Source organism: Lissotriton vulgaris, chromosome 5 (genome assembly GCF_964263255.1).
Source record: "Lissotriton vulgaris chromosome 5, aLisVul1.2, whole genome shotgun sequence".
NCBI lineage: Eukaryota > Metazoa > Chordata > Amphibia > Caudata > Salamandridae > Lissotriton > Lissotriton vulgaris.
Window position 1 is genome coordinate 1,746,436,564 of NC_141693.1, and position 25,807 is coordinate 1,746,462,370.

Consider the following 25,807-nt stretch of genomic DNA (forward strand, 5'->3'; position numbering starts at 1 on the left):
CCTAGAGAAGAGGCAACCATAGGCAAACGAGCTGGTGACCTACTCCAATAGAAACAGTTTAAGCCAAAACTGCCATGCCACATACTCTCTGAACAGGAATAGAAGCATCCCCCAAACCAGGCTTTATCCTTATGGGACCTGTACAGGGACGCGCAGCTTGAGTCCTATGTAAGTCTGGGCGGTGAACTCTACTCTACTCATAGAGTTTATGGCCAGATTTCTCATTGCGAGTGGTCCCATATGCTCACGACCGCTTGCGTTGATAAACTGTGCTCTTGCATTGAGATAGCTGCTGCTCATGTAAAAATCTACTCGAGTGGCAGAAAGGAAGCAGCGCCCGCACTGTGCATGGTTTCGTTCGCAATGATTGCACAGTGAGGAAAATCACAGCGAACAGCATTTATCTAAAGAAACTCCACCACTTGCGGAGCTCCGTGTAGCGCTGCAGAGTTTTTTCTGCACTCCTCCCAGGCTTAGTGCTGTGACTTAGGTTTGTTGGCCTGTAGGAGCTAGCTGTTTATTTTATTCCCCAGAGCCACGCTGGAGTCTGCTTCTTAACCAGGGGAGTCAGGGCAGTTGGGTCAGCAACATTAGCAAAATATACAGCTCAGTTTTCTTATAGTTCATGTGCGATTTAATTAATATGTTCTGTTTGGTATTGATGTAAACGCCAGTGCTGCCTACTTTGGAGAAGGGGAACCAGGTTTGAGTTTGACGTCAGCTCAACATGCTGTGATCCTGGGCAATTACTAAAGACAGTGGTCCCTAGACAGTTATGAGGTTTGAGCAAATAATAAACATAAGCTAAATAGTCTGTATGTTCTTTGTCCAGCCGGACAGAATTTTAATTAAACAAGTTAAGGTATTAAAGTAAAATCACGTACAGTTGCGAGTGGGACAGAGCCTGTATCCAATTTACATATAGAAACACACAACAGACAAGTGTAAAGGGAAGTTTTTAGCAGGCGAAGAAGGAGCGAGAATTTCTGAATAACATACAATTACGCTGAATTGGATCTTACTAGAGTACCATTGTATGGCTTAATCTCATTGTTTATAATACATATGGTACGTTTATTGTCGACGACGTTTCGATCCCTGGAGCAAGGGGTCATGCGATCATCATCAGGACTTATTGGTAGAACATGCCTGCATGCGAGTGGTACACAGCATAAGGTACATTCAATTCAGAATTGGAGGGAAAACGGAAAGTACCGGAGTCCGCAGGCATTGGTAGGACCCAGTGTTTGTGCCTGAAATGATGGCAGAAGCGTGGTTGGTACAATGACCAACTCGAGGGAGACCCAGGCAGTGCTTGTGTCTAAAGGTGCAGCTCCGGACGGGGGTTCAGAGTAAACTCTTAGACTATTTAGCTTATTTTTATTGTTTGCTCAAACCACGTATCTGTCTAGGGACCACTGTCTTTAGTAATAGCTTACGTACCCAAGGTGCCTGACCTACTGCCTTTGGGGTCCCTTGTTGTTCAAAATAGCGTAATCCTGGGCAAATCACTTAGGGTCAGAAGTACAAAGCAATTTTACGAGCGTAAACAATCGGGCTATTTGCGACTGCAATAATGCTATTTCAAATGTGCAAAATGCAAAATGCAATTCCGTAACTTGTTGCAATTAGCATTTGCCAGTCTGTATTTTTAAGTGGTGTGCTTAGGGCGTTCCTTCCTTCCAAATACTGAATCAGTATGATATGTGATACTGTTTTGCAACCACATTCCGGGTCAAAACAGTAATACTTTACCACCAGTGGTGGTAACCCATTTGCAAATCTGAAAGGGTCCCTAAGGGACCCCTCGCCCTTTGAGAATGTTAATAAAATATTTTTTATGAACGGGCAGTGGGAACACTGCCTGCACCTAAAGAATTAAACTTAAATGGATCCCATTATCCTTTAAGGAAAGCGGGCTCCATTGATAAAAAAAAGATAAGATTTCAATATTATTAATCAATCACTGACGTGGTGGTCTGCTGACCTCAGCAGACCACCGTCTCAACTATGGCAGCAATTCCTAATGGGTCCCAAATTGCGACTTACCTCTTTAATAATCATGAGGTAGGTTGATTTGCAACCTACTAGGAATCACTATTTGGGAATACAGAAATTCATGCATTGGGAATACCAATTTCCTAATTGCAATTCAGAGATAAATGCAGTTAGAAAATCGTTATTCCTAATGTTTGTATATCTGGCCCTTAATCTCCTCATGCCTACCAAAAAATTTGGGTCGACTTGGCGCTATGTACATTAACGGTGGGCGGCCAGCTACGCTCCGTGCACGGAGTGTGCGTAGTGCCGCCTACTCCGCATTTTGCGGAGCTGGCGGAGCCAGGCGGCACTACGCACGCTCCGCAGACGGAGCGTAGCTGGCCGCCACCCGCCTCCCTCCCGCCCTCCCTAAATACTTTGAAATAAAGGAATAAAATAATTTAAAAAGCACTTACCTTGCCCGCCGCTGCCCACCGCGTCCCCGGGGCTCGCTATCTTCCGTCTTCCGTCCGCTTTACTAATGCGCATGCGCGGGCGGCCGCGCATGCGCATTTTCACGAGAAAATGCGCATGCGCGGCCGCCCGCGCATGCACATTAGTAAAGAAGACGGAAGATCCGAGCCCCGGGGACGCGGCGGGCAGCGGCGGCAAGGCAAGTGCTTTTTAAATTATTTCATTCCTTTATTTGAAAGTATTTAGGGAGGGCGGGAGGGAGGCGGGTGGCGGGGCTGGCGGCCAGTGGTGTTTGCGGAGTGGGGCTACGCGGAGTGCGGAGGTGGGCGTAGTTTCTCGCCCACTTCGCGTAGCTCCGCGAAGCCCCACTCCGCGAACTCCGCCCAGGGTTAATATACATCTGTCCAAAGAAAAAAAAAAGTATGTCTTAATGAGAAAATGAGTCCTTATGCAGCTATATGTCTTTAGTGGTGTGTTGTGCACGTGAGGGTGTTGTGTGCTTGTACTAACATGTTCTTTTGGCTCTATGAGGGATATTGGCATGAAGAGATGCATGTGGTATTAGGGTGGTGACGCTTAGCCAACTGCATGTCTTTTGTGTTGTGTAAATGAGAGTGCCTGAGTCCCTGCATACTATTTGCTGTTAGAGTACAGAGATTTGCATACGCATTCAGCTGAATCTCACTCGACTGCTCTATTGGCTGGCATGTGGTGTGTGCTCATGTAAGCCCCATGACACATAACATGTATTTGTAAAGTGCATGTTCACCCTAGGGCATCTTGGTGCTATGCAACATAATGGTAAACATTTTATCAACCTTGGAAGAATGCAAAGTTGAGTGGACCTGCAGTGGTTTGAAACTGTTAGCTTGAGGTCAAACACAGGTTCCTAGACAGGATATATTAGTCCACTGAGCCCCCAGGCATGGCCAATGGGAAATATGAGGTGTGTTGAATGCATGCTTGTCAGAGTTTACTGCCCCAGGAGTGACATTTCAGCGGGTCAAACGTTTCAAATTTTAAGCTGGGAAAATTGCTCTAGAAATATAGCGATATGGGATTTTGATGTGGTAGGCCTCAAAATCTGCATGTTATGTCCCTTTTTGCAGGGTTGAATTCAGAATAGACAATAATTATTTACCCTATTAAATTCCAATTTATCCGGGATGATTATTATCGCATACCCCACCAGACTACTTGTAATGAGCATCTTAGTAGCAGGGATATCAAATGTGTTCCCACATATGGGAAAAACGTGCTTGCTACTCAAGTGGAATTGTAGACTTTCAAGGCTGTGTAAGAGCCAGAGAGGGAAAATGGTTGTGTTTGTCGCACACAGTGAAAATGCTTCAGAGAAGGGAACAAATCCTGTAGTTGCACCTTTATTCCATGGCCAATGTTATCCAGGATGGTGAGGTTAACTGGTTTTCTGGAATAGCAGCCAACTTGCTCCTTATTGGCCAGGGCAATGATTTTTTGAGTGCGTGGAAAGCTTCTGTTGTCCGTCACAGCACCAATCTCTCGCCGCGATACTTTCTCTTTGTGTATGTCGACCGTCTGCAAGTATAAAAATAAGAATTGGCAAACATTTCTTGCCTCGCTCCTTCTCCATACCCAATCATTGCTTTCAACACACTCTTCCTACTATTTACGATATTGGTCCAGAATATTGCAGAAGGAATATTGAGTGGCCACGATATATTGAACAGAATATCGAGGACTAAACTACTGACAGGTAAATATGTATAGATTTTCTACTCTTAGCTCCACATATATTTACTATAATATATATCATCAAGGTATGTAGATTTGGAGTTAAGAATACAAAATCTATACATTTTTACCTACCTATATATATATATTTCATCAAGGTACATAGATGTGAAGTAACACCATCGCTACTAGTGATATTTTGCTCCTGTGCTGGGATTTTCAAAAGTACATTATGTATGACGAGCTGGGCTCGTCATCAGCCTGGTAGGAGGCTACTTCATGATGAGCCCAGCTCGTCATGAGCCTGGAAGGGGTTAAGAATAGTAAACCTATACATTGTTCTATGCGATTACCTCCTCGATATTTTGTTTTTTGATATTTTGGTCATGATATTATGGGCACTAAATATTCCTTCCATGATATTTCAGATTACAGACATTATTTTCCACATTAGCAACTATAAATTCCTTTTACGCTTATTGAACACAACCTGTTGCAGATGAGTAATCTCAAATCTTGAGGATCAGCCCGGTACGGCCACTATACAGCTCTCATCAGATCGTGCACAAATTCCGCCCATCCTCCTTGAATTGTTCGCCTTTACTAATGTAATTTACCTTTTAACTGACCTCCACCTCTTCCATCATATTGCTGTTGACTCTAATTTCCAAAACCGTGGGGAACAGATTGTTGGAGCAAAATCATAAGGCAATTTTTGGAATATCCCAAAATTCAGATCTCCCAAAACTGACCTCATGTGGTTCTCCCCCAAATTGATCTTGCACGAAAAGACACCCTTGGCAACATCAATATAGGAGGGTAGCAAAAATCAGTAATTGGGATCATTCAGTAATTGAGTTCTAGATTAAGGAAAGTTAAAGGGTTTTAGTACAAGAATCTTTAAAGCAAGTGGTGCTGAGCAAATTGTATGGATGCTCACATTCAAGTTATACTGAGTAATCAAAATTAGAAACTAATTTAAGTCAAGTCAAAATGTATGTTTATTATGACCATAGTCTTTAAACAATGCAGTGAACATGACGCGATATGGAGTATACACAATAATATCATAAACCTATTTTTTTTAAATTAATTAATTAAAAGGTCCTACACACCATTATCAAAAATACAAAATACCAATAAAAGTTACATTTACCTTAAAACTTATATTTGCATGTTAAAAACCTATTCACATTCTTACCACAACAAACAATTTCATTCAAGTAAAATTCATACAGTACTACATATTATTCCTTGGATCTCAATACACTCAGGGCCACCTTTATAAATTTCCGGAGGGCGATTGCAATATCGATGGAAGGGATTTCTGTTAAGAGACTGGCTGCCTGCGACCTTGTTTTTATATCATATTTTAGAAAAACTGGGCGCAGCCAAAGTTTTCTCTGATCTAGGAGTGTCAGACAGTCTAACAGTATATGTAGCAGGTCTCCCTTAGTTCCCAGCTTACACCTGCAGCGACCTTCCTGATCTAACATTTTTGTTTTAAGGTCTCTGTTTATTAGCCATGGGTTAATCCCAATTCGAAGCCTCAGGATCTCTTGCCTGAACCCGCGGTTGGGTAATCTATCAAGGTAGGGGAACCAGTTTTCATTGGACCAAGCATTTAGCATATACGCCACTGATTTTTTCTTTGTTAAATAGCCTATATCAAGCGATTTAGAAACTTCTTTCCCTCTTTGCTTCAGCTCACCTTTGGTACTAAGGACTTGATACGTTTCCTGGTCCAAGTCGATCTCTAATGAGTTACAGATTCCCTTCAATTTTTCCCTACTGACCTTTGCCCATTTTAGCTCACTTTTCTGAATTTCTTTGCGACACCAGTGTGCTACTTTTTGACTATCAGGGTCTTCTAATCTCTTCCAGAGTCTAATCACAGCCATCTGGGTTTGTATTACCCAGGACTTTGTGCCTATTTCTGTTCTGATGGCTTGTATCATAGAAGATTGAGGAAGTGATAAGAGCCTTTTTATGCAGTTCCCCTCTATCACGTCCCAGGATCCCTTACCGCTCAAATAAAGGATCTCTGCTCCATATAAAACTTGAGAGGGGATCATTGCATCAAAAGCTCTAAGCATTGGTCGGTGTGACATCTCTCCATAGTTCCCATTAAACCTTTTTAGACCACATATGGAAGCGAATGCCTTTGCTTTTTGAGTTTCCAGGTGGGTATTCCAATTTAACGCCCTATCGAACCATATACCCAGGTATCGATACTCATTAACTGTCTCCAATTTGAGATCGCCTATATACCAACTGAATCTACTTATCTTTTTCCCGAAGCATAGGATTTTAGTTTTATCCAGATTGATAGTTAAGAGTTTACTAGCACAGTATGTATTGAAGGCATTAAGCTTCCTTTGGAGGCCCCTCTCAGTCTGGTCTACTATTACCAGATCGTCCGCGTATAATAGACAGGGTATCTTGTTTCCATCCATCTTAGGACTGGCACTACCCTCCACCTCTAGATATGCCGGGAGATCTGACAGGAAGATCGGAAAAGCTGGGGGGCCAGCACACAGCCCTGTCTTAATCCGTTGGCAATGGGTATTTTTGGGGTCAAAGAACCCACCGTATCCTTGATTACTTGCCCCCAGTTTTCCCTATGTAGTTCTTTTATTATTGTAAGAAGATCTTTAGGGATATTTAACCTCTTTAGGGTCTCCCATAGGCAGGCCCGATCTACAGAGTCAAAGGCTGCTCTGAAGTCGACGAAACAGCAGCAAAGCTTGCCATTTTGTTCCGTCGACTTCCTCGCCATCGCCAATAGAGCAAATCCGTGATCTATTGTAGAGTGGCCCGCTCTAAATCCACCCTGCTCTGTGGGTATTATTTGGAACTCATCTACCCATGCATTCAATTGTTTCAGTACAATTTTAGAGAACACTTTCTCACCTATGTCTAGGAGATTAATCAACCGGTAGTTTTGTGGCGCCTTTTTGCTCCCTTTCTTGTGGATTGGCCTAATTATGGCCCCCTTCCAGGTTGGTGGCATTACGCCTTCTTTTAGAATTACCTGGAACATCTTGGCAAGGAATCTTGCCCACCATTTAACGTCGGACTTCAAAATTATTGCGGGAAGATTATCTGGACCTGCTGCCCGTGTTAGCTTAAGTTCTTTTATTGTGAGCTCAACTTGTTCTTCGTTAAATTTAAGTTATAGGTCTTCTGAGATTTCTTGCCATATTTTGATCTCCACCTCCTCTCTGGGAGTCCTTACCCCATACAGTTCCCTTATATACGCTTCCCATGCGGCCTCACTCACCACACAGTTTAATTCTCCATCTGATGTTCCAGCTGCAGCCTTTACTAGTTTCCAGAATTGCCTTAGATTTTTATTCTCTATGGCTTCTAATAGTTCTAACCAGCATTTTTCTTTATATAACCTTTTTGCGGTGTTTACCATTAACTTGAATTCTTTTTTCTGCTTAACTAGCTGTTCCTGTCTCTCTTGTGTGAAGTTCTTTTTTTGTCTTCTTTGTGCTGCTCGTATCTCCTTTTTCTTATTTTGGCACGCCACAGAGAACCCTTTACCTCGGCTTATTTGTTTTACCCTTATGGGTTTATCCCCTTTTAATTTTATCTTTAGGCATTGGACCACTTCTTCTAATTTTCCTATAAACCATTCCAGTTTTTTATTGTCACAATGTTCGGGTGCCATTTTTATTTGCATGGCCTTCAGTTTTTCCATATATTCCTCAGTTAGTCGTGTCATCACCCGTTTGGGGTACTCGACCTCCTGGGCAATCACCGTTTCTCTCTGTAATTTCCTTCCCCCCGATATTATTATGTGTAGAAGTTTGTGATCACTCACCTCTCTTTGTTCTAACCTATAGTCCCTATCTGGGAGAAGTTCCAGGCCTGCAAGAATATATAGTCTATTGGGCAGTTCTGTTGCCCTTGGATAAACGTCTTTCCTGCCGGTGAGTCTGTCTCTATTCTCCCATTTACGCAGTGAAAGCCCCTGCCTCCTAACGTGTGTACTAGTTCTAGGTCTTGTTTCGAAATTTCCCCAGCTGGAAACCTAGCCGGGTTTATTCTGTGCACCTCTAACTGTTCCCTATTCCAAAGGTCTGCCTTTTTTGGGTTTAGTTTATGATTGAAATCCCCCATTATTATTATTATATCTACTGGATATTTTCTAGAGTACTGTCTACATCCTCTTTAAAACACCTCATTTCCCTTTCATACTCCTCCCTATTATCCCACTGCATGTATACATTCATTAAAATCAACATTTTATAGTTCAGATCCACCGTCATAAGTTCAATTCTACTTGATTGAACCCATTTACATTTTGTATTCAACAGTTTTATTTCCCTCATTACTTTTGTTGATACCAATGTCATCAGCCCCCCCGAGGGCCGCCCACGGTTTTTCTTTATGGCTGGCTGATGTATCTGGACATATCCATCAAAGGTTGGGGTGTCGTCGCATAACCAGGTCTCTTGCAGGCAGGCAATGTCCACTTTATTTATAACTTCCTTTATACATTCCCGTTTTTGCTCATTGCCTAGCCCATTTACATTCCAGGTTAAGAGACCTAGTTCTTGCGACCCCCCTCCATCCTATTCAACATCACTCAAACCACCTTCTTCTTCCGTATCCACCGAGTTACTTTCGTTGCATTCTCCCGTGGGATTGCTATGTAATGACCAGTTGCCCCTTGAGGAATCGTTCACTGTGTTATCTATTACAACGTTCAGACAGCTTCGATCTCCTTCTGTTTCTCTATAGAGAACCACTTGTCTCTTCTGTAGCCCGGCATGCTGTTTTAAGAAGTTGTTATCTTTAGAGGATTTTATTTCTCTCTCTGGGATAATCCTTATTCCCTGTTGAGTTATCTCCTTTGAGGCTTTCTGGATTGCCCTTTTTACCAGGTCTGAGTGAAGGGTGATTTTTGTTATTTCCTTTCCGTTCCTATTTTCTACAAAGCCAACATGCTGGAGGTCTTTGGTGCCGATCCCCCTCAGACTGCCGCATTTTGCAAATGCGGTCAAAATTAGTGCCCTATTCAGGGGTCTGGTTTTTCTTGTCGGCTTCTCTTTCCTGCCAGCTAGTACCAGGTCCAGAAATACCCATTTGTTATTGTCTCTCTCATATAAATTCGTGTTTATTTCATGCGCTTGTTGACTGGCGATTGTACTCCCTACTTGCAGTCCTTTCTTTCTCATGTTGGTTCTTCGTGGGCCTGTGGTCTTACTGACCTTTGTTCAGTAACTCGTTCATCCATTAGCCTTACTTTCTGTTTCGTCGTACGGGTGGAGGGGGGGTTCTCAGATGCCTCCTTGCGTGTCTGCTTTTTCCTTAGTTCTCTCTGTGTCTTTGGAGTCTTTAGTGGTTTTGCCTCTACATGAGTAAGTCTATGTGTTATGAAAGTCGGTGCTGAGGCATTTAATCCTGACTGCACTCCCCCCGTCGTTGTTTCCTTCCCATTTCTCTTTCCTGCATGTTTCAGTTGCCTGGATTTTCCTGTCCTGTTCCTGGCCCCAAGTGTGACATACCCCCCGCACCTTTTTATCAGCATAGGTCTTTTTGAAATATAGACATTGTCTACAGACTCTGCAGCATCCTTTGCAGTTTGTTCTGTGGGTTGGGAAGATCTTTCTAAAATGACCATGCTTTCTTCTTCCGGTACTATCATGTCACTTTCCTCAATTGGTGGGGCTGTATCAGTTGGCTTTATCCTGCTTGGCAATTGGCTCTTTATTTCTCCTAGTTCTTCTTCTATTTTCTTTAAATGTTGTTTCTGAGCTTTCATCACTCCGTTGTTTGAGAGAGTTACTTCCAGGATTCCTTGTAGTGCCTTCTGAAGTAACAAGATTAAATACATCAGCGAAGATGTGGGAGATACAGAGAGCACTGAGTCCTGTGTAGTATTTCTTACTGGGTTTACTGGGTGACTTGTCCTTATGCTCTCTTGATGTATTGGGGATTTTAGCAGTGGATGGTGCTCCTGGAATTGGTCTGGCGCGCCTCCCCAGATAACGCTCTGGTTCTGGCCTTCATTCCCCCTGTGACCTTCATTCCCTGGAGACAACAGTGAGAACATCTTAGGTGATGATGATAGTCGAGGCGCCGAGATTTGGTGGTTTTGGCTCTGCAGTGTCAGGTTTAAGGATTTGCGATTCTCCCCTTCTTCTTCTGTGTCAAGATTTACTTCTTCCTGGTATTCTCCCTTGTCTGACCGTCTTTGGTTTTCATCTGGCCTGTCTGGATTTTCACCAATTTCTCCGCCAATTTCCACTATTTCTCCATCTAGGTCCGATGTTATCGCTGGGTTTAATGATTTATAGTGTTTGCCTACAAACTCCTTTATGGACTTTGATGCTGCCGTGTTCTCTTTCTGTTTATTAGTTGTTTGATTGCAACCTCTTTTTGCCTTCTGGGCATTCTTCGTTGCTATTTTGACTTTTCTTTTCTTTCGTCTCCCCTTACTATTATCCATGGATGATACATGACTTTCCTGGCTCTCCTCCAGGGATTTTGAGCCCTCCATTGATTTACTTCTCCCTAGTTCATCCAACGTATGTAATTTTGTCCCTCTTTTGGGTACCATTTCTGAGTAAAAAATTGTTTTTCAATTAAAGGTGGTAACTCTTAAGTATTAATTTTACTTTTGTTAAAAGTTGGTTCACTTACCTCTGTTCTGCCTTGATTGCCTTCCGCCTGCTTGCCTTGCCACGCTGCACTTTCTGTCGTGTTTAATGGACTTCCGACTTCTCCGTAGTGCTTATTCTTCTTAGGGCTAATCTTATATAAAAAGCCCTACTTGCGCAAACAGGTGCCTCCGAAGTTATGTAAGTTTGATAAGATTTTGCCTTTGCAGACTCTGCTGAATCACTGGACCAGCTGAATGTCCGAGTCTGCCGAGTGAGGGCTAACTGGGGGCAGGCGGTTGTTAGCGTTTTCCGCTTCAGGAGCGTGTGTCTCGCGGTGCTCAGCGAGCCCTCCGGCTCGCGCTGCACCCGCTCCCGATCCCCTCGTCTCACCCTGCCTCGCCTCGAGGGCTCCGCTACACTCCGAGGCTGGGGTGGAAATCCGAGTCAGTGTACCCGCTTGCCGCTTGCCGTTAGTATGCGGCCTCGTCCTTGTGCGGCGGTCGTGGGCTCACTCCGTGTCCTCCTGGCACCCGCTCCTTACTCCCGCTCCGTAATCGCTACGCTTGGTCTGGCTGGGCGTGGCTTAGGCTCAGCTAGGCTCGGCTAGGCGAACAGATTACTCCCCACAATTAGTCCTGTGTCAATCCATTTAAGTCCCAAACTGAGCATCAAAATAAAAATTAATCGAGCAGCATCCCTAATAGAAAAGGATAGTTTTCAGGCTCGCCGCCAAATCAAAGGGTACTTATACACAATTCTTGTGTAGCAAATTAGTAAATCATCTAAATCATCATGGTCTGATTAAGTAACAATCCGTTGACAAATCAGAATAAAGGATGTCAATACCTAATACATACGCACTATCCCATTTTTAAGAAAGTGTCCAGCATCTTCCGTACTTTTGCCATCCAGAGATATTTGAACAAAATATGAAACATTTCTACAGAATCTTTGAATACAAATGAATAGAACCCTTTTACACAGCAGAACTACAGTGGAAGGGCCTTGGAGGTTTCAGCATATCATGTACACTAAACAATTCATTCGAAACTTGGTTTTCATACAGTAGGGGAACCCTTTTTCATCAGTTGTCTTCGATCTGCATGCATAGAAATGATGTCCAGGGGGATCAGATTGGAGGGACTGAGCATAGGAGTTAATGACACAAACAACATCCATTTTATTCAAGATGGCATTTTCACATAAATATTGCATAACTAAATTATTTTAATAAACACACTTCTGTACTGTTATGTACATCGATGTACCCCAATCTAAACCTAGGTAGCTACACAACCTTTTTACCTGCATTTGTCCTACCTTGCTCTGCATAACGGTTTTAGCACTTACATTTTACCCAGTTATGAGCTGAATAAATGTTGATCGGATTCCTTGAAGCTAGCCTCGTTTATTATGCATGAGGATTCTTAGAAAAGTCCCTGCACATGATGCACATAACAGGATTAACATACACTGTATAAAAGTCATTGTCATCTTCATCCTAGGGCTAAAGAACTACTTTGCATAATTGCTGGTATTGATTCAGGCTCATTTACATAATCAAACTCATAACATATCGATTGTGTAAGGAACCCGAGGCTATCTTTATTGTATAAAAGAACCATACCAACACTAGATAGGCAGAGGAGAAGCTTTCACGCTGACACTAGATGCTGAGATCCGGGCCTGCAGAAGCTACAACACGCAGTGGTCAGATATCCCTTGTGGGGTGTCCAATTCAAGACCAAGATGGGGTCCTTCATTCTCTCCCATCAAGTAATGGGCTTGGTTCTTTCCTAGGGAAGTCTTGGCTTTACACCCACATACATGCTAAGAGCATTTAGGTACACTTAGGTAGGGTCCGCATCGTAAGGGAACACCTGATTACTGTCATATTTATATGCCTGCATATATTTACTGTTCAACACCATGGTGGAATTCTACCTTCTATTTACTCTGTTGGTGCTTGTAATCTTTTTCATTTGCTTTTGTCTAATAATTGTTGCAGCAAACAGGTTTTATACTAGAATGATGCTTGTTCAATTAATGCTTATCGAAAACGTCCCCACGTTTATTCTGTGTATCTCTCTGAGACTATTTGAGTATGATTGACTGAGCTAAAAGTACTACACTGTTTATAAATAAATAAATATTACATTTGTTTCAACTAGAATCATGTTAGTACACTATTTGCCTATTGGATCCACCTAAAAATCATTTTTGGTCACTAGTATTTATTGCACAAAAAAATTTGATTTGTAAAATGCTTCCACAAGATCATACCCAAAAACCTTCTTTATTCCTTTCTCACATATCCTCTATTTTTCCTATTCTATCCCTTTAATTTCACAACTTCTAAAAACCCTTAAAACACAGCTACTTCTAAGATGGCTGATCTAACATTCCGAATACCTCTCCTACCTCTGTGCTCTCCTCATGCGTACCCTCACCCTCACCATTTCCCCTTAGCCTCTACCTCTCATTTTCACTTCTGCTCCTTCTCTCCATTCTTTACATTTTAAAATCTCTCCTATCTGGTGCTTTATTTGATATTTTTTGTGTGAACTTGACCCAGGTAAGATTAGACTAGGGTTATTAATATTTTTTCATCACTGGACATTGACCAAGTGGTAGAGGGAGAAAAGCAGAAAAGGAAGCAAAAATGAGGAATGGAAAGATAAGAAAACAGTAGGAAAAAAGAAGGCAGGGATGAAACAGAACGTACAAGAGTGAGATAAAGAGACAGGATATGTGGACAGAATGAAGAAAGCAGCATGAGATGGAATCAAGAGGAAACAGACATGGAATTTGGCAAACTGGTTAAATAGCAGACTCCTAGGAAAAAAGTTGGTTCCCTGCTCTTTATAACACATATATCACTGCCTTAAACCAACCATGATCTACCTTAATTGCACTCTGCTAGTGATCTAAGGCCGTACTGTTCTAGGAAAACAAGGGGTTATATATATGGATAATAGGTGGTTAACACAGATAGCCATGGTTTGACATTGCTTTAGACCACATGTTTGAAAGGGGATATTCAGTATAGGTGTGTGATAAATTGCTGAAAGATCCCGCCAACAGCTTCAGGATCTTTTCTCCAATTTCATGTTTTATCAACATAGTAAATGTTCAAAAATGAAACTCAGTAAAATATATATGCTTTTTGGCAAATCCTTGCACAATGTATTTCATCCCTAAGAATTCTCTTGCAAAATAAAGTTTGTGAGGGGAAACTATCTCAGAATTATTTTTATTAAAGCTTTTACAGGCAGAATATGCCCGCACACTTTTTCTCTGTGGTGATTATGCCAGTTTCCCAATTTGACAAATCTAACTCTTTTACAACCTGTGGAGATGTGAACTTTGTACAACTTTGCCAGTGGAATTTGTATTGCACGCCCTTACAATTTGTGTAAAGCTTCAGGTTTGTGGGCATCCAGGTCCAGAAGAGTGCTAGCAAGGTTTTAGGTGTTGGATGCCTGGAGCATAGGAGACCGTCAAATACAATAGTGTAACATTGGCTTATTGGTAAACGTTGATGCTGTTGTCAGAGAGTAGAGTCCCAAGAGGATCCATGCAGACGTTGGCTATGTCAAGGGACAAGATGGAATCATGAGGAACTCTTCATGGGATCTGGATCTTCTGAGTCCCAAAGGTGGCCATTTGAATACACTGGTTTTGGTTGGATAGCTAGGAAGAGGATGAGTGAAAGATATTTTCTGTAAGTCCCATTCAAGACTTCAGAATGTCGCTGAGGGTGGAGTGGCCAACAGTGGTGAAGGCAGCTTAGAAGTGCAGTAATATTAAGAGACAGAGAGCAACTATATCAGTGGTCAAGATACCATCATCTAGGTTTGTAAGGTAGCTGTCTCCATGCTTCAGCGAGATCCGAGGCCAGACTGATATTTGGGAAGGATATTGTAATTGTAATTGTATTTATATAGCGCTTACTACCCCTGATGAAGTATTGAAGTGCTTTTCGGCGAGCAGCATGCTACTCTGGAATCCAAAGAGGATTAGTAGTGATTGGTAAAGGGAAATATAAGTTGTTAATCGAGCGGTGGATATGCAAGTCTGTTAGTTGGATTGAATGGGATAGAGAAGGGAAGAGTGTAGAAAGTGTTATTTGGGAGTTCATAGTAGTAAAAAGAGGTTTTGGATGAGTCAGAGGAGGGAAGAGTCTAAAAAGTGTTATTAGGGAGATCATAGTAGTACAAAGATTTTTGGGATAATTTAGATAATATAGGTATAGGATATATATCAAACGAGGTATAGGATGAAACAGTAATGATTTAGAGAGAGTTGAAGATTTCTTTTCTACAATAGGAGTAGAATAATAACTATATAGATACATAGAAAGGTATATATGTTTTCGGAAAATAATAAAGAGATGTAAAGTTGTATTATATAAAGTCCCATATGTACATGTATGGGTAAATAGTTAAAAACGCTGACTTTCAAGTGTTGCTGTTCATACAGCTAATTTCTTTACGTATTTTTATTACAATATTTTTTGGTATCTTTTGTATTATTTTTGTTTATTTATTTAGTTTTTTAATGTTTCTATGTTCATTTATTTATTTTATATTTCCCCCAATAATCCAATAGTTAAGCACTTATAAATGCAGTTGTTATGATCATATCCACACACTGTGAAAGATTAAATAAAGTAGAGACCCAAAAGCATATCATCAAATAACATAGATGTAAACTATGCAGTGACCTATACACATGTTAAGCATCAAATTATATATACATGTATATATTACTGATAAGCAGCTATAGTTATGGGGTAGTGTGCTGCTCAACGAAAACCACTTTGATGCCTCGTATGGGGTAGCAAGCACTATATAAATGCAATTTACAACTACAACTACATTTACTTATAGTTACACTTATGTTAATAAACTGAAACTCGTGGCCTAAAGTTACTTTATGGCACGAGTTAGAAACTCATCAGATAAGTATAACTATAGCTGCTGAGTTTCTCTGGTTTTGTGTGTGTAAAACGTCAACCTAACTATAACGTCCCTGTAACCTATTTTTTCCCAGTGAATTTGTATGGTGTTTTTAACGTACAGTAATTTATAATTGTCTCCGCGGATATCCGCAGAGGATCAGCATCCCTATATATGCACAGATTTATTTCTTTATTAACTCCAAAACTACTGAACAGATTAATACCAAAATCACAACGAGCATTGGCAAAGCCAATATGTCTTGGCAATGCCCAAGCTATTGGCCTCATCAATGTGAATGTCTTTTAGCCATGTTGTCTAGCAGCAGATCTGCTGTTCAGCATGTCTGAAAGTTACTGAAAGCCCTGAATCACAGTATTTGAGCCAATGTCGAGTCTCTTCATCACCCCATGTTAAGTTAATTCTCCTGCCACTTCTAACACAAAAAAGCACTATGACGAGGCCTGCGCTGCCCACATAATAGCACTTTTTTCAGTGATGTTTAGCAATGCTGAACTGCAGATGTGCTGCTAGACAACATGGTTAAAAGGCATTCACATTGACAAGGCCAATGGGTTGGGCAGTGCTGAGATCTATATGTTTAATATATACGAAACACTTTAACTCACTGAATCAATTATGAAATGAGTGGTGTCAGTGACCATGTCATGAGTGTTGTAACATGTGAGGTCATAAGCAGTGTATTGTGGGGGTATAAGTTATAGTTGCAGGTTACAGCGTCGTTATAGTTAGGTTCAGATTCCACTCACATAAAACCAGTGAAACTCAGTAGTTATAGTTCCCTGATCTAATTATAACTTATACCCCCACAATGCACTGCTTATGACCAACACTCATGACACGGTCAGTGACATCACTCATTACATAATTGATGACATCACTGAGGACATACACTGCATCCTGCCCAGGGGGTACCTTGGGCCTTTCATAGGGGTGTCCAATGTGTACAGAAAGGGAAGGGTTAGGCCTGGTCAGTGGGGATACTGGCCAGGTTGACATTTTTTTTTTTTTTTTTTTTTTAACATCATTTTTATTGCATCACCAATATAAATGTACAGACAAGATATTCAGCAAAAATGGCACGACATGAACTGATTCAATTGAAGACATTCGATCTTCATCCGGAGGGACCACCCCGCTCTTGACGCGGGTGGCTTCATCTCTGTCTTGGTCTCGTACTTCTTACATTGTCCGACCGCTTCATTTTGCACATAACCCTGGAATGCTTTTGTGATTTACGCCCCTCCCCCTCCCCTAATTTCGGTGCCCCAACATCCCTCCAAACCAGCTTCCTACCCGCCCTCCCCCGTGGTCGCGCTGCGCTTGAGTAACCATGTATTAGTGCCCGGTGTGTTGTAGGAGGAAGCAAACAATCGCTAAGGTGTGTTCTCCTGTATAGTGTTAGGGTCTGCTCCAGCTAGTTCGCTCTCGCCATCCTGCCCCTCGTCGTCCACATCCCTGAACGCCTGCACCATCACCTCCCATGCAGTCGCCCTTTCCAGTGCTTTCTCGTCATTCGACCTCCAGGCCATCTGGTATCGTAGGGTACTATCACACGCGGCCCATCTCAGACACTCCCCATACCATCTTTTATACGTGGGCCCCACTCTGGACTTCCAATTTCGTGTGATCTCCCGCTTGGCCAAGATAAGCCCTAAATCTATAAATTTACTTGACATCGTATTTCTAGGTGTGTGTGGGAACCAGTGAAGGATGCCAACTGCTTTAGTATACTGGATATCCCTGTCCGTCGCGCCGTTAAGGGCCCGCCCAACGTCCTGCCAATAGTCGCCTAAAGAGGGGCAATCCCACAGCATATGACATAGATCCGCCCCCGCTGTATTACATCTGGGGCAAGCAGCGTCGGCCGCCCCAAAGTACTGTTGGATTTTCCCGGGCGTGAGGTATGCCCTGTGGATAACATAAAAGTGGATCAATTGGAACCTGGCATTCCTCGAGCTCTTCCGCGCCCGCCTCAGCAGTTGGCCCCAGGTCGTGTCTGGTATCTCCACCTGGAGGTCCAGCTCCCACTTGGCCTTCAGGGCTGCCAAAGGTTGCAAGGCCTCCCGCTGCATCCTCGAGTACAGGCACGTGACGGCCTTAAAGGTTCCCGCCGCCATCATGGCGTACTGGCAAGCCATCGAGGTGCCTGGTTCCTGCAGCCCTTCCCCCCAGTGGGCTCGCATGGCGCCCGTGACTGCCGCGTGCAGCAGGTAGTCACCCCTCGGTAGGTCAAATCTCTCCTGCAGGTCCCGAAACGGCAGCAACACCCCATCTTCGTAGAGGTCACCCAGCACGTGTATTCCCGCCTCCTCCCACCCTAGCAAGCGTGACCAGTCACCTCCATGTGGGAGGGCAGTGACCATTCCCAGCGGTATTTCGGGGGCATACATAAGGCGGACACCCGCCCGCTTATGGGCCCGGTCCCAACATAGCCGGAAAGTCTGCTCCTCGACCGTCAGGTCTCCCACTCGGAGTTTCTGGTGCAGCGTAATATAGGCCAGAACGTGTCGCGGGGTGCCTTCGACTCTCGCGTCCTCGGGACCTCTATATACTCTCGCCACCTCCTGAGTAAAAGTCTGCAGCTGCGCGGCTAGGTAATATCCTTCGAAGTCCGGCACTGCCATACCTCCCTCATCCTTGGGGCGTAACAGCGTGTCGAGCGCTATGCGCCTCCTACCCGTGCCCCACAGGAACGCTATGATCAGTGACCTCAGGCGTTTGAAAACCGAGCTCGGGATCAATATCGGCAGTGTCCTAAAATAATACAAAAGCCTGGGCAGGGCTATCATTTTAAGCAGGGAAATTCTACCAGCCAAGGAGAGCGGTAGAGTCGCCCAGAAGTCCATAGATCCACGCAGGGCGTTAATACAGCGAGTTATGTTGCCATCCAGTAGGTCGGACGGGGCGTGGTAAACATAAACCCCTAGATAATGTAGGCAGCGCGGCTCCCACCGGAGTTCCTGAGCAGTGAGTGGGCACGGTTCTCCCGGCCTCAGGGGAAACAGACAGGATTTAGGCCAGTTGACCCTCAGGCCCGATAACCTACCGAACTGCTCCAGTAGCCTCCGCGCCCCCTGAAGTTCGGCGCCGGCATCGGCCAAAAACATCAACAAGTCATCCGCATATAGGGAGATGAGGTGTGGCCTCCCCCTAAAAGGCAAACCTGCGTAGTGGCGGCCCAGTCTGGCTACCTCAGCGAAGGGTTCCATTGCCAACGCAAACAGTAGCGGGGATAGGGAACAACCCTGTCTAGTGCCACGCCTAATCGGGTATTGTCTTGAGATCAGTGCACCCACCCGGACCCTCGCTACCGCCTCAGTGTAGAGGACCTTGGTCCACTGTATATATCCGTCTCCCAACCCGAAGCGACGCATCACCTCATACAGGTATCCCCATTCGAGGCTGTCAAATGCCTTCTCAATGTCAATGGACAGGACAAATGGGGAGACGGTGTCTGGCCAGTCCGCACCCATCAGTCTCGTGAGTCTACGGATGTTATGAGTGGTATTGCGTGTCGGTATGAAACCGCACTGGTCACCATGAACCAGGCCCGTCATGTGCACTAGCAATCTGTTGGCCAGAATTTTACTGAGGATCTTATAGTCCGTCGTCAACATAGACAACGGACGATACGAGGACAGCGCCGCACCCTCTCTGCCCGGCTTCAAGAGTGGGATCATAAGGGCCTCGCACATAGAGCCCGGGAGTCGGCCCTTCTCCTGCGCCTCATTGTATACCTCGCGCAGCCGCGGAGCAAGATGTTCTAGGTATTTGCCATAAAATTCGATCGGTAGACCGTCAAGGCCCGGGGTCTTGTTTCTAGCCATCTGTTTTACAGCACAACCTATTTCTCCGAGGGCGATGGGTCGCCCTAACTCTTCTGCCTCCGAGTCCTCCACTCGCGGCAACTCTAGCCCGTCCAAGAACTCCTCAAGCTCCTCCGTCCCTCCCGTATCACCACTCAGATAGAGCCCCTCATAATAAGCTCGGAACTTGTTCAGGATCCCGGGTTGGGAGTGGTAAGGCTCCTCCCCTGGCTCCTGGATCCTCATGATCGGCCCTCCCCCCCGGATAGGGTTAGCAAGCCAAGCCAACATCGCCCCCGCCTTATCACCTTCCGCATGCGCCCTCGTCACGTACGCCTTATGGTCGAAGCTACGCAGCCGCTCTAGCTCTACCGCCAGCCCCTCCCGCGCCCCGCTAAGCCCCTCCTGCAGTTCAGGGTGATTCGGGCGCCTCTTCTCGAGATCCCTCAGCCGTGTCTCAGCCTTATCTAAGTCATCCAACAGAGTCTTCTGCGCCCCTGCCGTGTGCCCAATACAGTGTCCCCGCACCACCACCTTGAAAGCATCCCATTCAACCGCCCTCGTGGAAGCCGAGCCACTGTTCTCCTCAAAATACCTCTCAATACGTTCACTCAGGGCCTCCCTGAACAACAAGTCGTCCAGGGTGTCAGGTTGCAGGCGCCATGTTGGCACGCAGTTAACAGTCACCATCCATTCCAGAGACATCAACAAGGGGTTGTGGTCCGATATCGTCCTGGCCAAGTATTCCGCCCCTCCCACCGCGGGGAGCACACATTCCGAACAAAGAAACGCATCCAGCCTCACATGTAAATCATGCAGGTGCGAGTGAAAGGAGTAGTCCCTAGTGGTGGGGTGCAACGCCCTCCATGCATCCGTGAGGGCCCAGCTCTCCTGCCATTCTAATCTACGCTTGGCGATCCTATGTACTGGGGACGCGCGCAGCGGGGGATGGGACCTATCTAGTAGCACATCCTCAACTGAGTTGAAGTCCCCCCCCAAGAGGACCGGCCCTGCCAAATAACCCGCCAATTTGCCCGAGATGTTAGACAAGAAAGCGGGCAGGTCTACATTAGGAGCATACACATTACAGAGAGAAATCATCCTGCCTCTCAGCCTTCCTTCCACCGCCACATACCTGCCCTCTGGGTCTATCGACGACTTCGAGACTTGGAAGGGGACCCCCGCCCGTATCCAAATCAATGCCCCCCTCGCAAATGCTGAAAATGTCGTGTAGAATAACTGCCCCCTCCAGCGCCTTTGTAGAGCCGCCCCTTCCTGCTTATTTAGGTGCGTCTCCTGCAGAAACGCTATATGAACCCCCCTACGCTTGAGGTACGCCTGAACCTTATGTCTGCGCGTCATGGACTGCATACCCCGCACATTCCAGGTCACACATTTCAACGCTCCAGTACTAGCCATTCCCCCCTACACAACCGGACCATACAGCAAAGAACAGTGTTCGCATAAGTCCCGCGACCACGGGCCCCCCCCCCACCCTCTCCAAACAGGAAGCCAAACCCCTCCAACAACTACAACCCCCTGAGCAACCCCAACTGCTCGCAACTCCCACCCCCCCAGGACAGGCCCCCCCGCAACTGGAAGTACCCCCATCCAAACCAACACTCCCGACCACCCCTCAAGGAAAGGTAGTAATATTCGCAGTCCCCACTGCGATGACCTTAGGGGCCAGTAAGGCGCGGCTCAATGCTATAAGACCTCCAACAAATCAGCCCCGCGCGCTCCACCCCACAATCCCCACATTACAGCTCCCCAAAACCTCAATCAATATCGTTCCACTGCTGCGGGTCCATCGCCCCGGTGTCCAACCAGCGAGTCCATTCCGCCAAACCAGTTCAACACGCCTCCAGTATCTCTCCCGAGGTCTGCGGCGTCACAATAGGGCCCCGGGCTCCACCAAATTCCGATTGTCCTGTCTCTGAGCCCGTGCCTGGGTCCTCCGAATCCGTACCCTTCCCAGACTGAGTCCTGGCGGTTCTAGATAAGTCCACCACCGCCTGTAGGGCCGCCTGCCTCTCCGCCTCCGTCTGCGACATCGAAGGTTTCCCGGTCCTCTTGCGGTTCCTTCTGATCCGTTGGGACTGCCTGATCGGCTTCGCCACCTTAGCCTCTTCCTCCCTGGTCTTAGCACCGTCCGTTCCTGCCTTATAAGTGTCCCACCAGTCCCATGCGTCCGCGGAGGTCGTGAAGAATAAAGACTTCTCATCCACCACCACTCTTAGCTTGGCAGGAAACAACAGGGAGTACTTGATGCCTTCCTGGCGGAGCTCCCGCTTGAGGGACAGGAAGTTTGCCCGGAGTCGCTGAGTCTCAAACGTGTAGTCCGGGAACATGGTGACTCTGTTGTTTTCCACTTGAAAGGGCCCTGCCTCTCTCGCCCTCTGCAAAAGCCAGTCCCTGTCCCGGTAATGGAGCAACTTGAACACCACCGGGCGAGGAGGAAGGCCCAAGGCTGGCGGACGCGCCGGAACTCTATGTGCCCGCTCCAGGGAGAAGAAGGGGGACAGACCTTCTGGTGCCACCTCCGTCCGCAGCCAGTTATCCAAGTAGCCCACCATGTCGTCGCCTTCAATTTTCTCCGGCAGGCCCACTAGGCGTACGTTGTTGCGCCTGTTCCTGTTTTCTGCATCCTCGGCCCTCCTTTCCAGCACCTTCAGACGGTCCATCACGTCGGCCATCTGGGCCTTCACCGTTGCCTGGGCCGGGGCTAAGTCCTTAACCGTGGTCTCCACGGATTTCACCCTGTCCTTAAGTTTGTCGTGGTCGGCCTTCAGGAGGCCCAAGCCCGTCGCCACCTGAGCTATATCTTGCTGCAGGGCATCCTTTGTGGTGGCGATGGCTTCCAGGATACGATCCTGCATCCGCTGTAACGCCGCTTGGTCTCTCTCCGCTCCTTCCGCCGCCTCAGTGTCGGTCGCGCCATCTCCCTTCCCCTTCGGCTTCCCCATCTGGGCCGGGATGGGCGGTGGTCCTCAAGTGTGTTCTTGGTCGCCCTCCGAGTGTCGCCGGGCACCGTCCTCCGGCCGGGTTCTCAGGCCCAGAAATGTCACCAAGAAGCAGGAAGCACCGAGCGGTCGCGGCCCGGCCAGCGCCAGATGCGCCAGAGGTCCGGGGTTCTCGTCTCCGGGTCACTGTCGCACCGTTGTCGCCCCAATCAGGAGACGGTCCTCAACCACCGCCCAAGGGCGCGCCCAAAGTCCATCCGGCACCTGGGGAGAGGCGCGACGCGGCCGCCAACACCTCTAGCGTGTCCGGGAGCGGTCTTCAGTGGGTCTCCGGGCAGATGTCTCCGTCACAAGCGATCTCATGCCCTCGCCGCCATTTTGGGGTCCGCGACTTCTCGGCTGAGTTCAGCTTTCAAAGTTGAGATACTGCTGTGGGAAGGCTCGGTGTCGTCCTCCGTGGGTCCCGGACCCTCCGCAGTACCGTCCAGTACCGGATAGTGTCCTTTATCTCGGGGTTCGAAGGAATTTTCAGGATATTTTCCGGGATCGGGCACGGAGCTCCGAGCTCACGCTGCCTACCTCCTCGGCATCCAAGCCACGCGCCCCTGGCCAGGTTGACATGGCAGTCCACAGACTGCACACAGGCCTTGCGGTGCAGGCCTGAGACACCATTTTAGGTCTACTCATGTGGGTGGCACAATCAGTGCTGCAGGCCCACTAGTAGCATTTGAATCACCAGCCCTGGCACACTCAGTGCACTTTACTAGGGAATTCTTGGTGATACAAATATGACAATGATGGATAACCAATTACAATAACAATATACACAGAGAGCATATGCACTTTAGCACTGATTAGCAGTGGTAAAGTGCACAGAGTCCTATTGCCAACAACCACAGGTCAGGAAAAATAAAGGAGGAAGAAGCAAAAAGGTTGGTAATAACCCTGCAAAAAGGGCCATTTCCAATAGGTGGACATAGCAGAACGCAAGGGAAGGGCTTTAGGATATCTGGTAGAGTAGTCCACTATGACAAGAACATACTGGTGGACTTTGGGAGGGGACCTATGAGGCCAATTCCAATTCAGTCAAAAGGTTTGCCAATTATGGGGTGGGGATTTAATGGAACTTTTGAAGGGGTATAAGGGTTTATCTTTTGGCAAATTGAGCACTCTTGTCAATATTTCCTTATCTAGGTGTGGACCTCTGGCCAGAAGAAGCTCTGCAATATAGATGGTGCCATTTTCCCTGCCCCAGAATGACCTGCAAGGAGATGGGCATTAGCAAATAAAAGGATCTTGGTCCCAGAACCCAGTTGGTACCAACAACTGGGGCTCCTCGCCTTCCTTGGCCACTCGATACAAAAGGCTGTGGTGCTCTATGAAGCAAGAATATGTTTGTCACTGGGAAATAAGTGTTTCTCTGGTTCTCTGCCATGCTTTACTGAGGCTACTGTTGTTTATTTGGGCAATCCTAAAGTGTGTGTCTATGGCCCAAGGTTCGGAGGTCAATAGATCATTGTGGGGGGTTTCGGTTCCAGGACTATTCTTTAGGTTCCCTAACATAAGGCTAGAAAAACAGGGGTTATCTATGCCTATTATGAGGGGTTCAGGAAGGTAAGGCAGGACCCCTACTTCTGTCAGGGTTTCTATGCCTAGCTCAGTTCGGAGACTGACTCTGGCTACCGGGTAGTTCCTTATGTCACCATGTACATATCCGATACTAACAGACCTCCCGAGAAGTAGGTGAGACTGAGGAACAAGCTCCTTCCTGACTACTGAATGCCTACAACCTGAGTCTAAGTGGGCTGTTACTGCATTACCATTCATGCTCAGACTCACATAAAAGACTAGACCCGTTTCTTGAGCGCACAAATGGACCGGGGGAGATGGCTAACATCCATAGGCTCTTCCTTTGTTTTCTCCTTTCTCCTTCTGCAGAATTTGGCAATGTGTCCCCACCCACCACATTCAAAACACTGGGGACCAGAGGAAGGAAGGGCACTTTAAGTGTATGAAGTGCAGCCGTACATGCAGAAGATTGTGGCCACCTGGATGCTGGAGGTTTGTGGAGCAAGGAGTGCACGTGCCACATGACTGCCACCCAGGTTAAATCACCCCTGCTCGATGCCCCCCACAATCCAGCAGAGTAACATTATAAACACAGACTTATGGTAAGGGCGCCATCAAACTTTCAGACATGTGTGGCAGCCCCTATGCACCTCTCTTTAGAGCCTGACCCCCTTAGTAAGAGTGCTGGTCAAACCTGGGCTCTCCATCGACAGCTGAGACCCAGCCATTTTGACTGATGCCCGGTGGAACTACCTTACGAGCTAAAGGGGAGATGGGCTACGGATTCCCTCTTTGGCCACCACCTACCCAGCTGGTCATTGGGCAAACTCTCCTTGTCTCTCCTGCCGTCTTTTCACTTATCCTCCCCTTCACACTTCCCCCTTCACCCTACCCCCTACCTCACCTGTCCTTGCTCATAGTTCCCTCCCTGTTTATCCACTGGACTTTCTTATGCGAACTTTCCCTCGTCAGTTAAGATCTAGCTATTTGACTGATGCCCGATGGAGCTACCTTGCTTAGCCAAAGGAGAGACGGGCTGTGGATTCCCTCCTCGGACGTCACCTATCCAGTCGGTCTGTTGGCAGACTTCCCCCCGTCTCTTCCCTTATCCTCCCCTTCACACTTTCCCCCTTCATCCCTACTTCTCTCACCTTTCTTTCCTCTTTCAATGTGTTGCTTATTTTTGAGGTATTATGTAATTGTTATCATTTCTGTAATATTTTGTAACCAAATGTAAAGCGCTCTTATACCTACGTGTCTAACCAGCGCTATATAAAACTCATTAAATAAATTAAATAAATAAATAAATTCCTCTCAGCTATCCAACATTTTCCCTACTGTTGCAATTGCTGGAGTGGGAATAGTAATTTTTACCCCTAGACTATCCAACACTTCCCCTACTGTTGCACTTGCTGGAGAGAGAATAATAATTTTATCCCCTCCGCTATCCAACATTTTCTGGAGTGGGAATAGCAAATTATTCCCCTTCACTTTCCAAAACTTTCCCTACTGCTGCACTCGCTGGAGTAGGGATATTAATTGTTACCCCTCGGCTATCCAACACTTTCTCTACTGATGCACTCCCTGGAGTGGGAATAATAAATTATTACCCTTCGCTATCCAACACTTTCCTTACTGTTGCACTTCCTGGAGTGGGAATAGTAAATTATTCCCCTCCTCTATCCAACACTTTCCCT

General features: G+C 46.1%; 1 protein-coding gene across 2 annotated transcripts in view; it reads right to left on the reverse strand.

Moving 5' to 3' along the window:
* Positions 1 to 25,807, reverse strand: part of ABI3 (ABI family member 3) — a 356,535-nt gene that overhangs the window by 252,183 nt on the left and 78,545 nt on the right. For both annotated transcript variants that reach the window (XR_015296055.1, XM_086923998.1), the window contains exon 3: positions 3,835 to 4,011. Coding sequence is in view for 1 of the 2 variants with exons in the window: in XM_086923998.1 (XP_086780124.1) it covers positions 3,835 to 4,011 (177 nt within the window). In the remaining variant the exon portion in view is untranslated. The remainder of the gene's footprint in view (positions 1 to 3,834; positions 4,012 to 25,807) is intronic.